The 21,530-nt window shown below is 38.9% G+C and overlaps 1 protein-coding gene across 5 annotated transcripts in view; it reads right to left on the bottom strand.

Annotated features, from left to right (window-relative positions):
• The window catches only part of NFIA (nuclear factor I A), a 396,670-nt gene that overhangs the window by 36,834 nt on the left and 338,306 nt on the right, over nt 1-21,530 (bottom strand). For 3 of the 5 annotated variants that reach the window (XM_032649031.1, XM_032649049.1, XM_032649023.1), the window contains one exon: nt 433-524. The exons of the other annotated variants lie outside the window; for them this stretch is intronic. In XM_032649031.1, coding sequence (XP_032504922.1) covers nt 433-524 — 92 coding nt within the window. The remainder of the gene's footprint in view (nt 1-432; nt 525-21,530) is intronic. 5 annotated transcript variants of the gene reach the window in all.

The following is a 21,530-nucleotide window of genomic DNA, read 5'->3' as shown; positions in this document are numbered from 1 at the left end:
GTACATAAGAGGGACTGGCCCCCCCATTCCCAGCATGCACTCTGATGTCGCCGGCAGCCAGAGTATACTTTCCAGGTTCAATAGGGGCCTACTTCTGTCTGCTTGCACGTAGAGAGGCACAGATTCCTAAAAGAGGGAGCACACGCTATCCAGCCTGGGAAAATTTTCTTCCCATAGCAAAAGCAGTTCTGGCACAGAAGCCCTCCTCTCCTACCCCCTCAATACAAGAAGCAAAAATTGCAGGCACTGTTTTCCATGATTTCTAAGAACATATGGAAATGTGGCTGAAGGGCCAGGATGGGTAGGGGTCGGGAGGAAAGGGGACTGAACAGGGACTGGGAAATGCAGCCTGTTGTGCCGAAAGACGAGTTACAATGCACCTGATGAATAAAACAAGCTGCACCACATACAGAAAAGATGAGAGCGGCCCACCTGTGTCTGTTGAGGGATATTTACAAAGCTTGGATCCCGTGGTCCAACACTGACGAATCGGTTTGCGGGGGAGGTGCTGGGTGTCGAGTAGGCTGTGAAGGGAAGGGACACATGCGTTCAGGAAGCAGCACGAGATTGCACACAGAAACAACACCAAAACACACAGTCTCCGAGCCTACGCGGCTGATTAACAAGGAAATGTGCAAACACTGTAGCTAGCAGAAGGATCTGGCTAGCAAGGGCATTTTAGACAGTCAAAAAGGGAAGGAGTGTTGGCTTCCAAAGACTGTTGGAATAAAACGATGTCAAATTGGTGCTCAGATGAGCTCTTTTCTCCTTCCATCATACAAATTAGAACATGCAGGACATTTGTAAAGTATACTTTCTGAGTTAAACACGAGCTCTGGGGTCAGAAAGAGATATCCTAGTCTTTAAAAGCACAGGAGAAAGAAATTAGGTAGAAAGGGGAGGAAAGTAGTTCATTTTACAACCTTACTTTTCACACTATTACCCTCCTAAAGATCATGAAATGTTCCTGTGCCTCTATCTCTAAATATGGAAGAGGAGTCTTTATAGAAGGGACTGGGTTCTCCAGAAAAGTGGTGGAAAGCCATTTAGAGCACGCTGTCTTCACAGGCTCAGTGGGGCGTCTAGAATTTTATGATGCACAAAATGCTCTTAGAGTACTAACATTTGTAGTCTTCCCACCCTAGAACCCTTCTGTTCAGGTACAAACCATCAAGATCCCGTGTAAACCTAGAACCTCAGGTACCACACTTCAGCCAACTATCCTTTTCACAGTACATGAACGTTTTGTTGTTGGTTTTTATACTCATATTTAAGAGCTTCACTATAGTTTAGAGAGAAAAAATTCTGTGGTTCTGGTGTTTCATATATCCAAATGAACATTTTGTTTTCTGGTGTCCTTCAATTCACTTCTTTACCACAAACTCCAAGGATTTATTCACATTCTTTCTTTACTAAAATTTTTAGATAGACTATTACTTAATTTCAAATTTCTTAACAATACTTGTAAAAGGCATAAGTTTTCTGGACTAACACGAGACACGCACCATCTAAAAGATGAAAAGGATTTGCATTTCTTAAAAAACACAGATAATTGAGGGAATAATACCAAATTCATTTGCCAGATTTTTTCCCCCTTGTTGACATCATCTGCTTCTCTTCCTTTGATTTTCCGTTTCACAGAAAACTGCTCAGACTTCTTGTTTCCCTTGTTAAGCACATCTAGACATAAAATTTCCACCAATCTAGGCCAAGTCCTATTGGTCATTAGAGCTAAGTCACCCACGCAGAGCTGTGATGGTCACGTGGGTATGGTTGTGTTAAATCAGCATTGAACAGAGGAGGAACATAAGGTTCCCCTGATGTCTATTATTAAGAAACTTTTTGTTGTTGTAGTATTTGTTTTAGAAGAATTCGTCCAATAACAACTTTATATGAAGTGATCTAAACGTATGGTACACTGTACTGTCTAGCAACGTGAATCTACTGATTTCTTCCCTAGCCTATCCTATGTCAGATTAACCTGAACAGATTTGAGAAATACCTCTGCATTTAGCCATTCTGTATGTGCCTCTCACTCACTGGTATGGGGGAAATTTGCTTTTTTAAAAAGCTCAGTAAAATACTCTTTATTAATTGTTTCATTCAGCCTATTGCTCTACTTTGATATGCTTTCAGAAGTCTCAACAGAAAGTTATGTATTGAAAATGATGTACTATAATTAGCTGGCAGTGAATTTACCTGCTTCTAGGGCCCAAAGAGGATGTGGGAGAGATAAGGAGGAAGCTAGTAGATAAAACAACCTGTTAGCCGTTAGGAGGAAAAAAAGTGTTTTTTCACATGTGAATAGGTAGGTAGGTTGAGAAGGAACAAAAAGGCATGAAGAGTAAGCTGAGGTTCTAAGACTAAATGACTGATGACAGATGCTGAACCACGAGGCCTTGGTTTGATGGTCCTAACGGAGCAGTGTGTGCATGTCAGCTCTGGTCACTGCAGACACACAGCAGGATTTCCTATGACGTTTTTACCATACTGGTGACGTCAGAAACATGCATGCTGATTGATCCTAGGATACATGGTACTTTTTTTTCTTTTTCTTTTTGGTGTGTGAATATAGTTCTTCGTTGACCATACATAGCACTAAATCTGGAAAAGTGTGTATTACATCCCATTCTCTATCTTGCCTTTTTTTTTTTTTTTTTTTTTTTTTTTTTTGCGGTACGCGGGCCTCTCACTGTTGTGGCCTCTCCCGTTGCGGAGCACAAGCTCCGGACGCGCAGGCTCAGCGGCCGTGGCTCAGGGGCCCAGCCGATCCAAGGCATGTGGGATGCCCCCGGACCGGGACACAAACCCGCGTCGCCTGCATTAGCAGGTGGACTCTCAACCACTGCGCCACCAGGGAAGCCCTGCCATTTTGAAAGTAGGGTTAGCATCCAAATAATTGAGCCACTCAAAATTACCATGAGGCTAACAATTGGCTATTGTCCCTTCTTCAATCATGAGACAAAACATCCCAGAAGGCCTTTAATGCTCTCACAAGCTATTAAAACTTCTCCAAACTTTATTTTGGTTTTTAAAAAAGAGAGCAATGCTGAGAGAGGTGGTAATGTGTTTGCCTTTTTAAGAAAAGGATATTACAACTACAAAAATCTGAGAGTCTCTGAGTTCCATCGAATGGAACAAAAAGTGCCCAGGGAAATTTATTCTATAGAAAGTTGATTCTGGGAAAAATCAAGGACACAGGAAAAACAAGGGAAGGAAGAAAGTCTGACTCATCTGCCATTATTGTAGCTAAAATAGGCAGTGTTCACCTATAACAGGATGTAGTTCCAGAGATGATATGACATAAGTTGAATTTGATTTTCCTAAAGAAACAGTGGAATGAGGGAGTTATCCTGTTCAACAAAAGCCTCAGTTGAAACTTTTTATTAAAACAACCACATATACCATGGTGAATCAATTACACATGCCCAGTTAAGAGCTTTCAACATGAATATAAAATCAAGTAAAGGGGGAGATGTGGTAATGAATTATATACAACTGTGTTTACTATGCTATTATATCACACTCATTATCTTTCTTAATTATAATTTTTGCCTATTTACAGCAGCAATAATCAAATGCTGATGGAGGAGCTTCAGGACATCATGAAATCCAGAAAATAATTTTCTAGGAAGATTACTGTAGGCATTTTTGAGAATTCTGGAGGGAAGATTCAGGGGCATTTTATGATTTTCTGATAAAGTCAACAGGGAAATCAATTTGCTTATATAACCTCATTGTAAAAGTCCTCATGGCAAACATGACTATTAGAAATCAAATTATGATTGCTTGCCTGTTTCTGAAAAAGAAAGTGTTTGCTTTTTTTTAGCAGCCATTTTACCTACATAAAGCAGTATCACCATGGACCATTTTCTTAACATTTTGAAAAAACATTCCTATAAGAAGCTTCCACCAGCTCTTATTTGGGCTAATCTGATCGTACTTTTTCTCTTTCTAACATATTTCTTCAGATTACCCAAGACTCTTAGCCTTAGCCCCAGGGGTAAGTACCAAAATCCCAAATCAGAATTTGATCCCATATCCTTCTGTGTTGCCCACTTACCATAGGCACTGCTAATTCTATAATCCTTCACTTAGGCAGTACAAGTTGGGCCTCCGGATGATCAACTGGAAAAACGGTTCATGAACAGTTCTTTCTTTATATGCAGTCGGGCCTCTGCGGATGCTGGAATCTATCTCTAGGGAGCTTGTGGGATGGGCAGGGAGAGTGGCAGAGATCACCCATTAGCCCTGCTCTTTACAACCCTGCAGGTGTTCCCTGGGAGAACTGCCTCTATGTCCCCAGAAATGGATGTAACTGACTGCCTGCAAGCCAAAGAGAATTCCAACTTTTGTTGTTCCCAGGTTGTCTGGTTTTTTGTTTGTTTGTTTGTCTTGTGTTGTTTTCCTGAATAAGAAGAAATAAGGGATGTGTCTGGATAGAGGAATCACGGCATTTCTAGATGAATCAGTTTTGAGTCTGTAACAGCCTTCACCCAACAATCATACCTGACCATGGTGCTAAGAAAGTGGTCAAATTGTTTTGAGTAAAAGATGCTTGGAGTCTTCCTGTTTGGGGGAAAAAATATGACTGAAAAACAAGATATTAAGATATTAAAATATTTGTATCAATGTCAGTTGATGTATCTTAAAGATAAAAACGATATCAATAAAACTACTCAAGTCTGACAAACTAGAAAATGTGAGTGCATCAGCTTGTTTTGAAAGTAGGCAGCCAGATTCAAGATCTAGTTCAAATTTAGCGACCCCTGAAATGCGTGTCATCACTGAAAAACAGAAGAGCGAGAAAATTTAGATAGATTTCTGTGTAGAGCTTGGGTGTGAAAGGAGAGCTGACCTTTGGACGAAGCCCCCTCCTGTGTCCACAGAGAGGCCACCAGGAGGTTGAGTGGCCAGGTGGCCTGGGGCTGAACGGCCTGAGGATATTGATGGCCAGCTCCTCTGCTGGGGAGGGGGAGGAGGGATGACCTGGTGAGGCACCTTGGCAGGAAAGACAATGTAAGACAGCTAGTGAGCTTTGACATTCTTTGTGTGTGTGTGTGTGTGTGTGTGTGTGTGTGTGTGTGTGTGTATGTGTCAGATATTTGTCTTTTTTCTTTTTTTTAGTATATGTGCTGCCGAAGCGAGCACAGACATTTGTCTTTTTAAAAAAAACTTTATTGAAATATAGTTGACTTATAATGTTGTGTTTCAAGTTTACAGCAATGTGATTCAGTTATTTTATATATATATATATATATATATATATATATATATATATATATATATATGTACGTGCCTATTCTTTTAAAGATACATTTCCATTATAGGTTATTACAAGTTATTGAGTACAATTCCCTGTGCTATGCAGTAGGTCCTTCTTAGTTCTGACATTCTGAATTTACTTCCAGACACAGGAAGCAACAAAATTCCCCAAACCCTGGCACAAAGTTTGAAGAGAAGTTTGTGATCTGTTTCATCAGAGATTCCAACTACGTAAAAGGAGGGAATACCAATTCTTCATTCCCTTAAACTCTACCAAGCCTAACCGCTGTGATGCATCAAGGAAAGATAGTTTAATATATTCATATCCTCTCCCTCTCTCTCTTTCTCTTTCTCTGTCTCTGTCTCTCTCTCGTGTGAACACTGCCTCTGTGCCAGGCTCTATGCTAAGTTTTATGGGAACTTATCTTAAAAAGATAAGCCAGACACACGGCTATCCATGAAATGTTAGAGTCTAGTGGGGAGAGATGAGTACAGAAAGTGAAAATATGAGTGCCTAAAAGTAATATAAATAAAAATCTTTAGGGTGTTAAAGGACAGAAAAGTGACACCTGGCAGGGGAACAGGAAAAGCTTTGTAGAGGAGATGGAGATGGCTGGGATGACGGGCTGTAAAAGATGTGTTGGTTGACAAGTTCAGATGGACTGGGGATCACAGAGGAAGCTGCACGAGCAAAGAAACAGAGTTGGGTAATGGGGATGTCAATCGCCGAGGGAAAGGAGAAAAGACGGGACGTTGTGAATATCTCTGCCATAAGGTCAGGGAAGATAAAAATTTAAGGATCAGAGACTTGAACATTTGAAAATGGAGGAGAAAAAGTCTATTGAATTTTTCCTTCAAGAGGAAGAAATAATTTATAAAATTATCAAAGATAGCAGATTTCCATTCTAAACACCATTAAAACCATTAGGCATCCTAACACTTTAAACCTTTCCCCTCCTGTCTCAAAATCAGTATACACTTCACATGTTCCCTTGTGTTCAGAAACTCAGACATATTCACATGTACAGATATCCCTTTAAAAATGCTAGTCAAAAATTCAATTTCATTCAGCTAGACTTACTGCCTGCCCAGGAATGTGCTGGTTACTGGACAGAAGCCATCCAAACAAGTTTAGGAATGCAGACTTGAACACATCACTGTGTCTTCAGACTGCAATTTTCTAAATGTTTATCAGTGACACCTGACGGTGCACGAGAACGCATTCAGTTGCAAACTGAAGCAGTGAGATGACTAAATACCTGATGGAAATAGTTTCTGCAATCTTAACTGCACTATCACATGTTACTAGTTTTTTTTAAAAAGCCCTGTGAGAAGACTTTCATTTCTAGAAAAAAATGTGGAAACTATTAGAAAACAGATTGGCTAATTTCTAAATGAAGTCCATTACAATTGAACTCATTTGGGAACTTGAACAGCACTGTTTCTTGCCAGGTCACAGAAGAAATGCTGGAGGATATTGGAGTTTTTTTCCTTCGAAGAAATCTATGAGTATTGACAAGTTTACAGGGCCTGGGTTAGCACTATTAATGTAATTATACAGCCAAGGAAACACAGCCTTTGTTGACACATGAATCCCCAGTATTCAGAGGTTTAGAAATTCCCACTTGAATGAATGGATATTGTAGTTTTCATCCAGATGTTTGGAATCTAGAAGATAACCACACTGAATTTCCATTACTTTGATCACATCTGTGCAGTCAGTTACCTCATTCTATTATCTCGGCAGATCTTTTGTCTCTACAAATAAGCTACCAACAACACAAAAAGACACAGCCCTCAGGGCATGAAATTAAGGCCTACTTATAGCTAGTAAATTATTACAGAATAACATACCCACAAGCCTTCTTCCTGAAAAGCTAATGAATTCGAACTTTAATATATTAGCATTACTTAACATGTATGGTAACAATTTGCATGAAATGTTTAATGTGCCAATAGTTCTCAAAAAATCATGAAAAGAATCAATTTAAGCAGACGGCTTTGCTCTGCTGGTCTCTGTACTTGTATTAGGGATCTTCATAGGGGGCAGGGGCTCAAGTGACATCATGATTTGGGGTAAAACGTACAGAAGGGAAGGTATAAGACAATTCATGTGTGCACACAGAGAGAAGGGGATCAGAGCCACTTGTAAACTGGAGGTGCTTTGACATTATGTTACCAAAATCTGTGTGATAAAGAGGTACTTTACAATGAGTGTTTCCTGTAAACAACCTATTTATACTGCCTATAATATTCTTTTCCGTAATGACTTAAAGGATAGGAATACAGCCTTGTTTCAGTTCATTTAAATTTATTTCTAATAACTAATCCACATTCTATGTCATGTATTTTTACGTGTATGCCCGCGTGTTGTGCAACTGATAGAACATACTTATTGATCAGAAGCAACCACATAGATGGGTAGGCACAGGTGAAAGTAATATTAAAAAGTCACAGGGAATAAACCCTGGATTCAGCTGGGGTTTACTAAAAAAAGAAACGTAGATCAATAGATTAGATCCCTCCCTCTTGAAAGGCTTCTGCAGCCTCTCCAAAGGCAGTGTAACTTTGGAAAACCACTTCTGGGACTATATCCTCAATAAATACTTAAAAGTACGTATAAAGATTTATGCTCCAAGATGTTCATTACAGCATTACTTATAAGTGCAACAAACTGGAACCAACTGATGGAATATTGCAGCCATTAAAAATGTTTTAAAATAATAATGACACGTTTATAATATGAAATAAAATTAGTTTACAAAACTGTATATATGTGTATATATATGTACGCACACACACACATATGATCAATTATGTTTAAAATATGCACAGAAAGTGATTATCTCTAAAGACTGGGATTATGAGTGATTTAGAAACACCTTCCAGTAATTCTTAATCTTAAATAAAATAAAGACAAACAGAACCTGAAAGCCCCAAATAATATTTTTATTTTTATAGCAGTGCAAGGTAGTTAATAGAAAATGAATTTTAGAATCAGAAAATCCTGGATTGAATCCATTCAGTCTCTTACTAGAAATGTGACCTTGGCAAGCCAGTTAACCTCTCTGAGTGTCTCTATATAAAAAGTTCAGCATAGTAAATATTATTTACTCTAATACTCCCAGCTCTTTAAGGCTTCACCCACTCTGTGAATGTCTAATAGGCGACCCTCTCCACAGGAGCAATCCAGAGAGCAATCCCTAAGCAGAGGCTTAGCCAACAAGATGGGAAATCTCCAGAATCCCACTGTACTTTATATTAAAACAGTTGAAGAAAACTGCTAAACTCATCTAATCAGGGACTACTGATTCCAAAATCTGATTAAGGGCACTACACCCTGAGATATCTGCCTTCCACCAATTAAAAAAATAATACTCAAACCTCTCAAGGGTTAATGTTATATCAGACTCAAATATAATTTGTAAGGGTGTAAGATGGCACAACTTTTCGGAAAAGCAATTTGGAAACGTGTATCAAGAGGAATATTCATATTGTTTGCACTAGTAATTCCAATTCTAGAAATCTAGCCCAATAAAATTATTCAAGTTGGGGACAAAAATATATGTTAGACAGTATGCTGGAGCATATTCCACAGGTTGGAACAAAAGTTAATGGTCTATGGTAGGAGAATAAGTAAAAATATTTAAAATCACATTTCCTAGCTTTTTATTTTTTTATGAAGAAAAGGTGTAAAATACTCGTTAAGAAAATAACATACAAAATATTATATTCAGTAGGTCACAATCATATACACATAGACATGCACCGAAAAAATGGGGGAAAACCAGACCAAAATGTTAATAGTAGTTGGTTATAGGAGAATATGATTTTTAAAATCCTTTTCTGTATTTTTCAAGTTTCCTACATTGCCACTGTTATCTTTATGAAGAAAATCTTAAAACTCATCTGTCATTTCTGTCATCTGAAAAAGTAAAAAACTGAGGCAAAAATAAGACCTGAATGGGTTATGATAACCTAAATGAATGTAATCATCTGTTGTCTGCTCTCTTTTGTAACTCACTCCTTCTTTACAAAGTTCATTTCTTCTCTCTTTCTTCCTGCTCTCATTCCTGTTTTTCATCCAATTCAATGTACCCAAGAGTTTTTATTGGAATAATTTAAAAGTTCTTTGGGACTTCCCTGGCGGTCCACTGGTTGAGACTCCCCGCTTCCAGTGCAGGGGCCACAGATGTGATCCTTGGTTGGGGAACTAAGATCCTACATGCCACGCAGTGAGGCCAAATAAGAAAAAAAGTTCTTTATGGCGTGTCTTAGGATTTTCAGAGGAAAGGTGTATGATATTATATCTTGAAACACAGTAAGTGTCCTGGTAGAGTAGAAAGCACGGGGCTTTAGAGTCCAACAGACCCCGATTTGAATTCTGGTTCAGTCTCAGCTTTCTCTTTTTAAAAAGAGGGCTAATGAGTCCAATTCTGCGGATTAAAACAACAATCAAGTGCAACTAAGGTAACGCATATGAAAATACCTATCGAAGTCCCTGGTTTCCAATAATTATTTTTCTTTTTCCTTTTCAAATTTAGACATTAAAAACTTGGGTTGTACAAAAAGTAGAAGTACTCTGCAAAAAGTATTTATGAAAAATTATGACTTAAGATAGGATGTGTGCATCTGTATCCAATGGGTTCCTAAAGCGGAACTTGTGACCAAATAATAGCTACTGAGAGTGAAAATGCCAACTTTGTACTCAAGTCCACGTTCTCTGTGAGGGAAAAAGAATAGTATTCTTTACCAGAAAGAGCACATATTTTTGCTATTACACCCGAAGTTCAGGTTAGGGCAACTAAAAACTAGATGTATAAAATTTGCCAAGGATTTTATGGACCACCCCCCTTCCCTGCCTCCACTGTGTGAGTTTTGGTCACTACAGTTAGTGGTTGGGGTATAAAGAAGAATTTTAGTTCATTGGACAAATACTTTAAAAATTAAATAAAGCATTATATTTGACATAAAAGGGGATTTAAAACTCAATAATATCTTTCATTCTCGTTGGGCAAGGCACTGAAGAACTACCCCCCAATGAACCAGTTTCCATCCTTCAACACACAGTCAAGTGTGTATATACATCCTCCACTCTATGGCAGTAGGTATTCTATACATACTTTTTCTTAGCGCTCTCTTTTGCTTATTTAATATAACTCAAAGATTATTCCATGAATTCATACAGACCTATCCTTACTTTTTCTTTTAGAAGATCTATTATTTATTTACTTCTTATTTTACTTATTTTTGGCTGCGTCGGGTCTTAGTTGCGGCACGCAGGATCTTCATTGAAGCACACGGTGTCTTTCGTTGCGGCGCGTGGGCTTCTCTCTAGCTGTGGCGTGCTGGTTTTCTCTCTCTAGTCGTGGCACACAGGCTCCAGGGCGTGTGGGCTCTTTAGTTTGCGGCACGTGGGCTCTCTAGTTGAGATGCGGGAGCTCAGTAGTTGTGGCGCAAGGGCTTAGTTGCCCCGCGGCATGTGGGATCTTAGTTCCCTGACCAGGGATCGAACCGCGTCCCCTGCATTGTAAGGCGGATTCTTTACCACTGGACCACCAGGGAAGTCCCCCTACCCTTATTTTTAAAGGGTTTCTAATGTATATCATATTGGTGGATATGACTGGTGTTATCAATCTTTTATTATAATCACTGTTGCAATGAACACTTGATGTATATCTTTGCTCACATGTCCAACACAATGCATGGCTTACATTTAAAATTTATACACACACACACACACACACACACACACACACACACATATATAAATATATATAAAACGAAATTGTCCTCTGAAGAGGTTGAACCAATTTACAGTCCTCTAACAGTATAGGAGTGTGCCTGTTTCCCACACACTTACCAAGATTGTGTCAAGATCCTTTTTGATCCTTGCTAATCTGATAGGTAAAAATACCATTCGAGTTTTAATTTGTATTGCTTTTATGCTACATGAATGAGACATCTTTCAAATGTTTTCCATTTCTCTATGTTTATATCATTTTGTTGTCTTTCTGTTGGATTGTTGGTCTCTCTTACTGACTTTAAAAAACTAATTAGAGGGGGGACCTTGAAGATGGTGGAAGAGTAAGATGCGGAGATCACCTTCCTCCCCACAGATAAACAAGAAATACATCTACACGTGGAACAACTCCTACAGAACACCTACTGAACGCCGGCAGAAGACCTCACACCTCCCAAAAGCCTCAGAAACAGCGGATTAAAGCTCCACAATCAACTTGATGTACCCTGCATCTGTGGAATACCTGAATAGACAACGAGTCATCCCAAATTGAGGAGCCGTGTGGATGAAAGCCTCTTGGTGCTCCAGCCAGGAGTCAGGGCTCTGCCTCTGAGGTAGGAGAGCCAACTTCAGAACACTGGTCAACAAGAGACCTCCCAGCTCCACATAATATCAAATGGCGAAAATCTCCCAGAGATCTCCATCTTAACACCAGCACCCAGCATCACTCAATGACCAGCAAGCTACAGTGGTGGATAACCTATGCCAAACAACTAGCAAAACAGGAACACAACCCCACCCATTAGCAGAGAAGCTGTGTAACATCATAATAAGGCCACAGACACCCCAAAACACACCACCAGATGTGAACCTGCCCACTAGAGAGACAAGATCCAGCCTCAACCACCACAACGCAGGCACTAGTCCCCTCCACCAGGAAGCCTACACAACCCACTGAACCAACCTTAGCCACTGGAGACAGACATCAAAAACAGTGGGAACTACGAACCTGCAGCCTGCAAAAAGGAGACCCCAAACACAGTAAGATAAGCAAAATGAGAAGACAGAAAAACACACAGCAGATAAAGGAGCAAGATAAAAATGCACCAGACCTAACAAATGAAGAGGAAATAGGCAGTCTACCTGAAAAAGAATTCAGAATAATGATAGTAAGGATGATCCGAAATCTTGGAAATGGACTGGACAAAATGCAAGAAACAGTTAACAAGGAGCTAGAAGAAATAAAGATGAAACAAGCAACGATGAACAACACAATAAATGAAATTAAAAGTACTCTAGATGGGATCAATAGCAAAATAACTGAGGCAGAAGAATGGATAAGTGACCTGGAAGATAAAATAGTGGAAATAACTACTGCAGAGCAGAATAAAGAAAAAAGAATGAAAAGAATTGAGGATAGTCTCAAAGACATCTGGGACAACATTAAATATACCAACATTTGAATTATAGGGGTTCCAGAAGAAGAAGAGAAAAAGAAAGGGACTGAGAAAATATTTGAAGAGATTATAGTTGAAAACTTCCCTAATATGGGAAAGGAAATAGTTAATCAAGTCCAGGAAGCACAGAGAGTCCCATAAAGGATAAATCCAAGGAGAAATATGCCAAGACACATATTAATCAAACTGTCAAAAATTAAATACAAAGAAAGCATATTAAAAGCAGCAAGGGAAAAACAACAAATAACACACAAGGGAATCCCCATAAGGTTAACAGCTGATCTCTCAGCAGAAACCCTACAAGCCAGAAGGGAGTGGCAGGACATACTGAAAGTGATGAAGGAGAAAAACCTGCAACCAAGACTACTCTACCCAGCAAGGATCTCACTCAGATTCGATGGAGAAATTAAAACCTTTACAGACAAGCAGAAGCTGAGAGAGTTCAGCATCACCAAACCAGCTTTACAACAAATGCTAAAGGAACTTCTCTAGACAAGAAACACAAGAGAAGGAAAAGACCTACAATAACGAACCCAAAACAATTTAGAAAATGGGAATAGGAACATACATATCGATAATTACCTTAAATGTAAACGGACTAAATGCTCCCACCAAAAGACACAGATTGGCTAAATGGATACAAAAACAAGACCCATATATATGCTGTCTACAAGAGACCCACTTCAGACCTAGAGACACATACAGACTGAAAGTAAGGGGATGGAAAAAGATATTCCATGCAAATGGAAACCAAAAAAAAGCTGGAGTAGCAATTCTCCTATCAGACAAAATAGACTTTAAAATAAGTACTATTAAAAGAGACAAAGAAGGACACTACATAATGATCAAGGGATCAATCCAAGAAGAAGATATAATAACTGTAAATATTTATGCACCCAACATAGGAGCACCTCAATACATAAGGCAAATACTAACAGCCATAAAAGGGGAGATCGACAGTAACAAATTCATAGAAGGAGACTTTAACACCCCACTTTCACCCATGGACAGATCATCCAAAATGAAAATAAATAAGGAAACACAAGCTTTAAATGATACATTAAACAAGATGGACTTAATTGATATTTATAGGACACTCCACCAAAAACAACAGAATACACATTTTTCTCAAGTGCTCATGGAACATTCTCCAGGATAGATCATATCTTGGGACACAAATCAAGCCTTGGTAAATTTAAGAAAACTGAAATTGTATCAAGTATCTTTTCCGACCACAACGCCATGAAACTAGATATCAATTACAGGAAAAGATCTGTAAAAAATACAAACACATGGAGGCTAAACAATACAGTACTTAATAATGAAGTGATCACTGAAGAAATCAAAGAGGAAATAAAAAATACCTAGAAACAAATGACAATGGAGACACAATGACCCAAAACCTATGGGATGCAGCAAAAGCAGTTCTAAGGGGGAAGTTTATAGCAATACAAGCCCACCTTAAGAAGAAGGAAACATCTCGAATAAACAACCTAACCTTGCACCTCAAGCAATTAGAGAAAAAAGAACAAAAAAACCCCAAAGCTAGCAGAAGGAAAGAAATCATAAAAATCAGATCAGAAATAAATGAAAAAGAAATAAAGGAAACAATAACAAAGATCAATAAAACTAAAAGCTGGTTCTTTGAGAAGATAAACAAAATAGATAAACCACTAGCCAGACTCATCAAGAAAAAAAGGGAGAACACTCAAATCAATAGAATTAGAAATGAAAAAGGAGAAGTAACAACTGACAGTGCAGAAATACAAAAGATCATGAGAGATTACTACAAGCAACTCTATGTCAATAAAATGGACAATCTGGAAGAAATGGACAAATTCTTAGAAATGCACAACCTGCCAAGACTGAATCAGGAAGAAACAGAAAATATGAACAGACCAACCAAACGCACTGAAATTGAAACTGTGATTAAAAATCTTCCAACAAACAAAAGCCCAGGACCAGATGGCTTCACAGGCGAATTCTATTAAAACATTTAGAGAAGAGCTAACACCTATCCTTCTCAAACTCTTCCAAAATACAACAGAGAGAGGTGCACTCCCAAACTCATTCTACGAGGCCATCATCACTCTCATACTAAAACCAGACAAGGATGTCACAAAGAAAGGAAACTACAGGCCAATATCACTGATGAACATAGATGCAAAAATCCTCAACAAAATACTAGCAAACAGAATCCAACAGCACATTAAAAGGATCATACACCATGATCAAGTGGGGTTTATTCCAGGAATGAAAGGATTCTTCAATATACGCAAATCTATCAATGTGATAAACCATATTAACAAATTGAAGGATAAAAACCATATGATCATCTCAATAGATGCAGAGAAAGCTTTTGACAAAATTCAATACCCATTTATGATAAAAACCCTGCAGAAAGTAGGCATAGAGGGAACTTTCCTCAACATAATAAAGGCCATATATGACAAGCCCACAGCCAACATCATCCTCAATGGTGAAAAACTGAAAGCATTTCACTAAGATCAGGAACAAGACAAGGTTGCCCACTCTCACCACTCTTATTCAACGTAGTTTTGGAAGTTTTAGCCGCAGCAATCAGAGAAGAAAAGGAAATAAAAGGAATCCAAATCGGGAAAGAAGAAGTAAAGCTGTCACTGTTTGCAGATGACATGATACTATACATAGAGAATCCTAAAGATGCTACCAGAAAACTACTGGAGCTAATCAATGAATTTGGTAAAGTAGCAGGATACAAAATTAATGCACAGAAATCTCTGGCATTCCTATACACTAATGATGAAAAATCTGAAAGTGAAATCAGGAAAACACTCCCATTTACCATTGCAACAAAAAGAATAAAATATCTAGGAACAAACCTACCTAAGGAGACAAAAGACCTGTATGCAGAAAATTATAAGACACTGATGAAAGGAATTAAAGATGATACAAATAGATGGAGAGATATACCATGTTCTTGGATTGGAAGAATCAACATTGTGAAAATGACTCTACTACCCAAAGCAATCTATAGATTCAGTGCAATCCCTATCAAACTACCACTGGCATTTTTCACAGAACTAGAACAAAAAATTTCACAATTTGTATGGAAACACAAAAGACCCCGAATAGTCAAAGCAATCTTGAGAACGAAAAATGGAGCTGGAGAAATCAGGCTCCCTGACTTCAGACTATACTACAAAGCTACAGTAATCAAGACAGTATGGTACTGGCACAAAAACAGAAAGATAGATCAATGGAACAGGATAGAAAGCCCAGAGATAAACCCACGCACATATGGACACCTTATCTTTGATAAAGGTGGCAGGAATGTACAGTGGAGAAAGGACAGCCTCTTCAATAAGTGGTGCTGGGAAAACTGGACAGGTACATGTAAAAGTATGAGATTAGATCACTCCCTAACACCATACACAAAAATAAGCTCAAAATGGATTAAAGACCTAAGCGTAAGGCCAGACACTATCAAACTCTTAGAGGAAAACATAGGCAGAACACTCTATGACATAAATCACAGCAAGATCCTTTCTGACCCACCTCCTAGAGTAATGGAAATAAAAACAAAAATAAACAAATGGGACCTAATGAAACTTCAAAGCTTTTGCACAGTAAAGGAAACCATAAACAAGACCAAAAGACAGCCCTCAGAATGGGAGAAAATATTTGCAAATGAAGCAACTGACAAAGGATTAATCTCCAAAATTTACAAGCAGCTCTTGCAGCTCAATAACAAAAAACCAAACAACCCAATCCAAAAATGGGCAGAAGACCTAAATAGACATTTCTCCAAAGAAGATATACAGAATGCCAACAAACACATGAAACAATGCTCAACATCATTAATCATTAGAGAAATGCAAATGAAAACTACAATGAGATATCATCTCACACCAGTCAGAATGGCCATCATCAAAAAATCTAGAAACAATAAATGCTGGAGAGGGTGTGGAGAAAAGGGAACACTCTTGCACTGCTGGTGGGAATGTGAATTGGTTCAGCCACTATGGAGAACAGTATGGAGGTTCCTTAAAAAACTACAAATAGAACTACCATATGACCCAGCAATCCCACTACTGGGCATATACCCTGAGAAAACCAAAATTCAAAAAGAGTCATGTACCAAAATGTTCACTGCAGCTCTATTTACAATAGCCTGGAGATGGAAACAACCTAAGTGTCCATCATCGGATGAATGGATAAAGAAGATGTGGCACATATATTCAATGGAATATTACTCAGCCATAAAAAGCAACGAAATTGAGCTATCTGTAATGAGGTGGATAGACCTAGAGTCTGTCATACAGAGTGAAATAAGTCAGAAAGAAAAAGACAAATACCGTATGCTAACACATATATATGGAATTTAAGAAAAAAAAATTGTTATGAAGAACCTAGGGGTAAGACGGGAATAAAGTCGCAGACCTACTGGAGAACAGACTTGAGGATATGGGGGGCGCAGGGTGAGCTGTGACAGGGCGAGAGAGAGTCATGGACATATACACACTAACAAACGTAAGGTAGATAGCTAGTGGGAAGCAGCCGCATGGCACAGGGATATTGGCTCGGTGCTTTGTGACAACCTGGAGGGGTGGGATAGGGAGAGTGGGAGGGAGGGAGATGCAAGAGGGAAGAGATATGGGAACATATGTATATGTATAACTGATTCACTTTGTTATAAAGCAGAAACTAACACACCATTGTAAAGCAATTATACCCCAATAAAGATGTTAAAAATAACCCAACTATTTATATATTACATAATTTAGCCCTCTGCCACAGGTGTTGCAAATATTTTTCCCACTTTATCATTGTCTTTTGTCTATGGTGTTTTTTTCCAATGTATACATTTTTAATACTTTTAGAGTAGAACTTATCAGTTTTCTTTTCATGGATTCTGTTTTTTTTGTATTATTTGAAAGGCCTTTCTCACTGCAATATTCCACAAAAAGTTTCTCCTATTTTTTTCTTGGTATTTTAAGGCTTAATATTTCTATGTTATATTTTTTGCACCACCTGGAATTTATTTTGGTGTAAGGAATTTTATTTTTTCTGGACAGCTACTCAGTCATCCCAATATACTTTACTGAATAATCCTTTTCCCTCTTCCAATAAGAAATGTCACTATTATCATATACTAAAGTACTGTAGTTATGTAGGTCTCTTTCTAATTCAGAAGAATATAAAAAATTAAAATATAATGGGGATAGTAGCAGTACTGACAGAAGAATAAAAATCAATGTGGAAATAGAGAGATCAAAGTAAAATAAGTTCCCTGGCACTAAGTGACATCAGACAACAACTTAAGAGTAGATAAGAAAGTGTAGATAAGAAAGAGTAGGGAGTTCTTTAGAATTGTTCTGTATCCTGTCTGGTGTTGGCTGGAAGAATCTATGATGTTATAAAACTCATAGAAGTGTACACTAAAGAGTGAATTTCACTGAATGTAAATTTTTTAAAAAAATTTAAAGACTAAAGGAATAGTGCAGGCATCAGTAATGAAAAACTGTTTTTGTGAAAGAAAGCCGCTAACTTTTTTTTTTTTTTTTTTTTTTTTTTGCGGTACACGGGCCTCTCACTGCTGTGGCCTCTCCCGTTGCAGAGCACAGTCTCCGGACGCGCAGGCTCAGCGGCCATGGCTCACGGGCCCAGCTGCTCCAAGGCATGTGGGATCTTCCCGGACCGGGGCACGAACCCATGTCCCCTGCATCGACAGGCGGACTCTCAACCACTGCGCCACCAGGGAAGCCGCCCCCCCCCTTTTTTTTTTTTTATTCTTTCTTGTCCTTATCGACTGGCTCTTCTCTGAAAGAGGAAATACAGTCCTTAGTCATTTAAAAATTGTGTAAGTATGACATATCATTCACTGATTTGCTCTAAATTCAATTACTGATTAAAATTGTGTGTTTTACACATAAAAACGTATTGGTGAAAAAGAGAGCTGTCATTATTTGGGTGAAAACTCAGAAAGTAATTCTCCTAAGCATTCAGCAACAGTTCAAGCTCTGGAGAGCAGTGGGGAATAAAGAAAATCTGCCTTTAGCTATAGCTCCTGTTTGTCTACCTTTTTTGCTATTTTTGTCCTATCTCCCTCCAGATCTTCTACTCTCTTCCTTTCCCTGCTAACAAAAGTTACTCTCAGCAACAGAAACCAATCCACACCCAAGTATAAATGACCACTAATATCTTCCTCTGTACTATTCCCACAGGGTCTTCACTGCAAACATGGAAACTTTGGGTCCGGATGCTCTGGCCAAGTGCATGAACTACAGGTTCAAAGTGGCTGGGTGTGAGTCATGATGCTGCTACCCTTGGCTGAGCGACCCTGAGAAAGTTACCTATATCTTCGTGCCTTGTCTTTCTCAGTTAGGGTATTTACTTTTTACAGTACGTACTTCATAGCACTAACGTGAGGATTAAAACAAGATAATACATAAAAAACATTTTTTAAAGTGCTTGACACATTAATAAAAGCTCAATGGTTTGTTGTGTTATTAATTTCAGATGAGAGCAGACAGTTGTGGCTGCTCGGTAACCAAAACTCAAGTCCCATTGCTTTGTAATTTGGCTACAGTAGGAGCTAGTACCAAGCTACCCTGGGATTATATAATCTTGGGAAAGTAACCTCCACTCTCGAATCTCAGTTTCCTTGTCTATAAAATCCTGACCTCATAGGAGTCTTAGGAAGACGGAACGAGATAACATACATGTGTAAAGAGCTTTGCTAACCAAAAAGCATTGAACATATGTTAATTATTACACTAGGAAATTTCAATCCCCGTCAGATTATTATCTTTCTGGTTAACAGGTTCAAACTCATTCATATAATGAATATATACAAGATTCATCAGAGATGTAAAAATAAAAAAGGGAACTTGTTATTACATGCTTCTAATTTAACAGAATTCTAGTTTTAAAAAATCACAAGTTCATGGCTAAGAAGGCATGGAGAAAATTGTTTCTAAGTCTTTTATGCATTTTTAAATTGAGTTTTTGTGTTCGTAATTAATTTAAAAAAGGAAAATATGCATGTTTTATCTTCCATCATAATTCAAAAGTGTTTCTTTCTTTTCATTATAATTCTAGGCTATGATGCCAATCTTCAGTTTCTTTTCTGGAAAAGCCCATTTTTATAGTATGTTCTTGGTGCCAACCTATTATAAAAAAATTGAATCTTACAATGCAATTAAGAAAATGAATAGTGGATTTTGAATTATCATACCACAAACAGACCCAAATGTAATGAAGAGATTTCTCCTATTCTGGAGCTGTTGTCCTCAGGACTCTCAGGAATATCCACTTGTTTTATTACATGTTTGCAAAGGAGTCCCTCCGCAATTAATGAGATGGTACATGTGGAAAAACTGAGTACACTGCAAAGAACTGCAGTAGGTAGGATGTTATTATAATTGGTCTCACCAGTAAGATACCTAATAGGCATCTCCAAATATAACTTGGTCAAACCAAACTTCTGATCCCCACCCCTTGCCCAGAACTGCTCTTCCTGCAATTTTTCCCGTCTCAGTTTATGGCAACTCCATCCTTCCAACTGCTCAGGTCAAAAACCTAGGAGTCACTGCTGTTTCTCTAGTGTTTTTTTTTTCTTCTCAACCCACAACTAATGTGTCAGTAAATCCTATCAGCTTTACCTTTCAAATATTTCTCACCACCCCTACTGCCCGGATGCTGGTACAGGTCATTAGCAACTCTTGCTTGCATTATTGCAATGGTGTGCCACCTCCCCTCCCCGTGTTAGTTTTCTCCATTGTACTTACTGGTCCCTAAATTAGTAGTTTACTTATTCTTTAATTATTGTTTGCCCCCTCCCTCTAGCTAAGCTCCACAAGAGAAGGGGATTGTCTGCTTTGTTCACTTTTGGATCCCTTGCACCTAGAATAGTGGCTGGCATGTAGAAGACACTCATCATATGTACTGATGTTTTAAAAAAGCCTCTTAACTGGTCTTCCTGCTTTAATTCTTGCCCCCTGAAACCTATTTTCAACAAAGCCTTCAAAGAGTTTCTATTAAAACCTAGGTAGGGGGCTTCCCTGGTGGCGCAGTGGTTGAGAGTCAGCCTGCCGATGCAGGGGACACGGGTCCGGGCCCCGGTCCGGGAAGATCCCACATGCCTTGGAGCGGCTGGGCCCGTGAGCCATGGCCGCTGAGCCTGCGCGTCCGGAGCCTGTGCTCCGCAACGGGAGAGGCCACAACAGTGAGAGGCCCGCGTTCCGCAAAAAAAAAAAATAAAACAAACAAAAAACCTAGGCAGTATCACTCCTCTGCTCCCCATCTCACTCAGAGAAAATGCCAAAGTCCTAACCATGGCCTATAAGAACCTCCTTCCTCCACGCCCTCTCGCCCCCCACCCCCCACCTCCCAGTCACATCCACATTCATCCACATTACCCCTCAGACCTGGCCTCCCCCTACTTTCACTCATTCACTCACTCTGCTCTCACCACACTGGCCCCCGGGTTGTTCCTTAAACATGTGGGCTGACTGTCTGATCCTCCTGCTTGGAAAGCTCTTCCCTCTACAGTCTCATGGCTCACCCTCTCACCTCTGTCAGACCTTTGTTCAAATCTCCCCTTCTCAGAAAGGCCTTCTCCAACCATCCTATTTAAGTTGTATCCCACCCCCACTAATCCCAACCCCTCTGTGCTTCATTTTCCTACGTAGCACTTATGTATCACCACTTTACATCACTCATACCTATTATACTTATTATTTTATTTATCGCCTTGCTTCCTTCTGTAAAATGAAAGTTCCGCAAGATCAGGGATTTTTATCTCTTTCATTTCCTGCAGAATCCTAGCATCTAGAACGCTGCTGGCACATAGTGGATGGTCAATAACTATTTATTGAATGAATGAAGGAAGTGATATTCTCTCACTGGGTATCTAAACCCAGTTAATCAGCGGGAACGGAACCCATCCATTGTGAATTACTCTTACCAGTTATCCTTTCTATTTGTCAAGGTATCCTGAAGAGATCAGGCATAGTATATCAATCTTTCTCCAAAGGAATCAACAGTATGAATGTCCTCCTTGAGAGACAGCAGAACTTTTA

The sequence above is a fragment of the Phocoena sinus genome, chromosome 1 (genome assembly GCF_008692025.1).
Source record: "Phocoena sinus isolate mPhoSin1 chromosome 1, mPhoSin1.pri, whole genome shotgun sequence".
In the NCBI taxonomy this organism is placed as follows: Eukaryota; Metazoa; Chordata; class Mammalia; order Artiodactyla; family Phocoenidae; genus Phocoena; species Phocoena sinus.
Note: the sequence above shows the minus strand (reverse complement) of the source record. Positions and strands in the feature narration are given on the sequence as shown.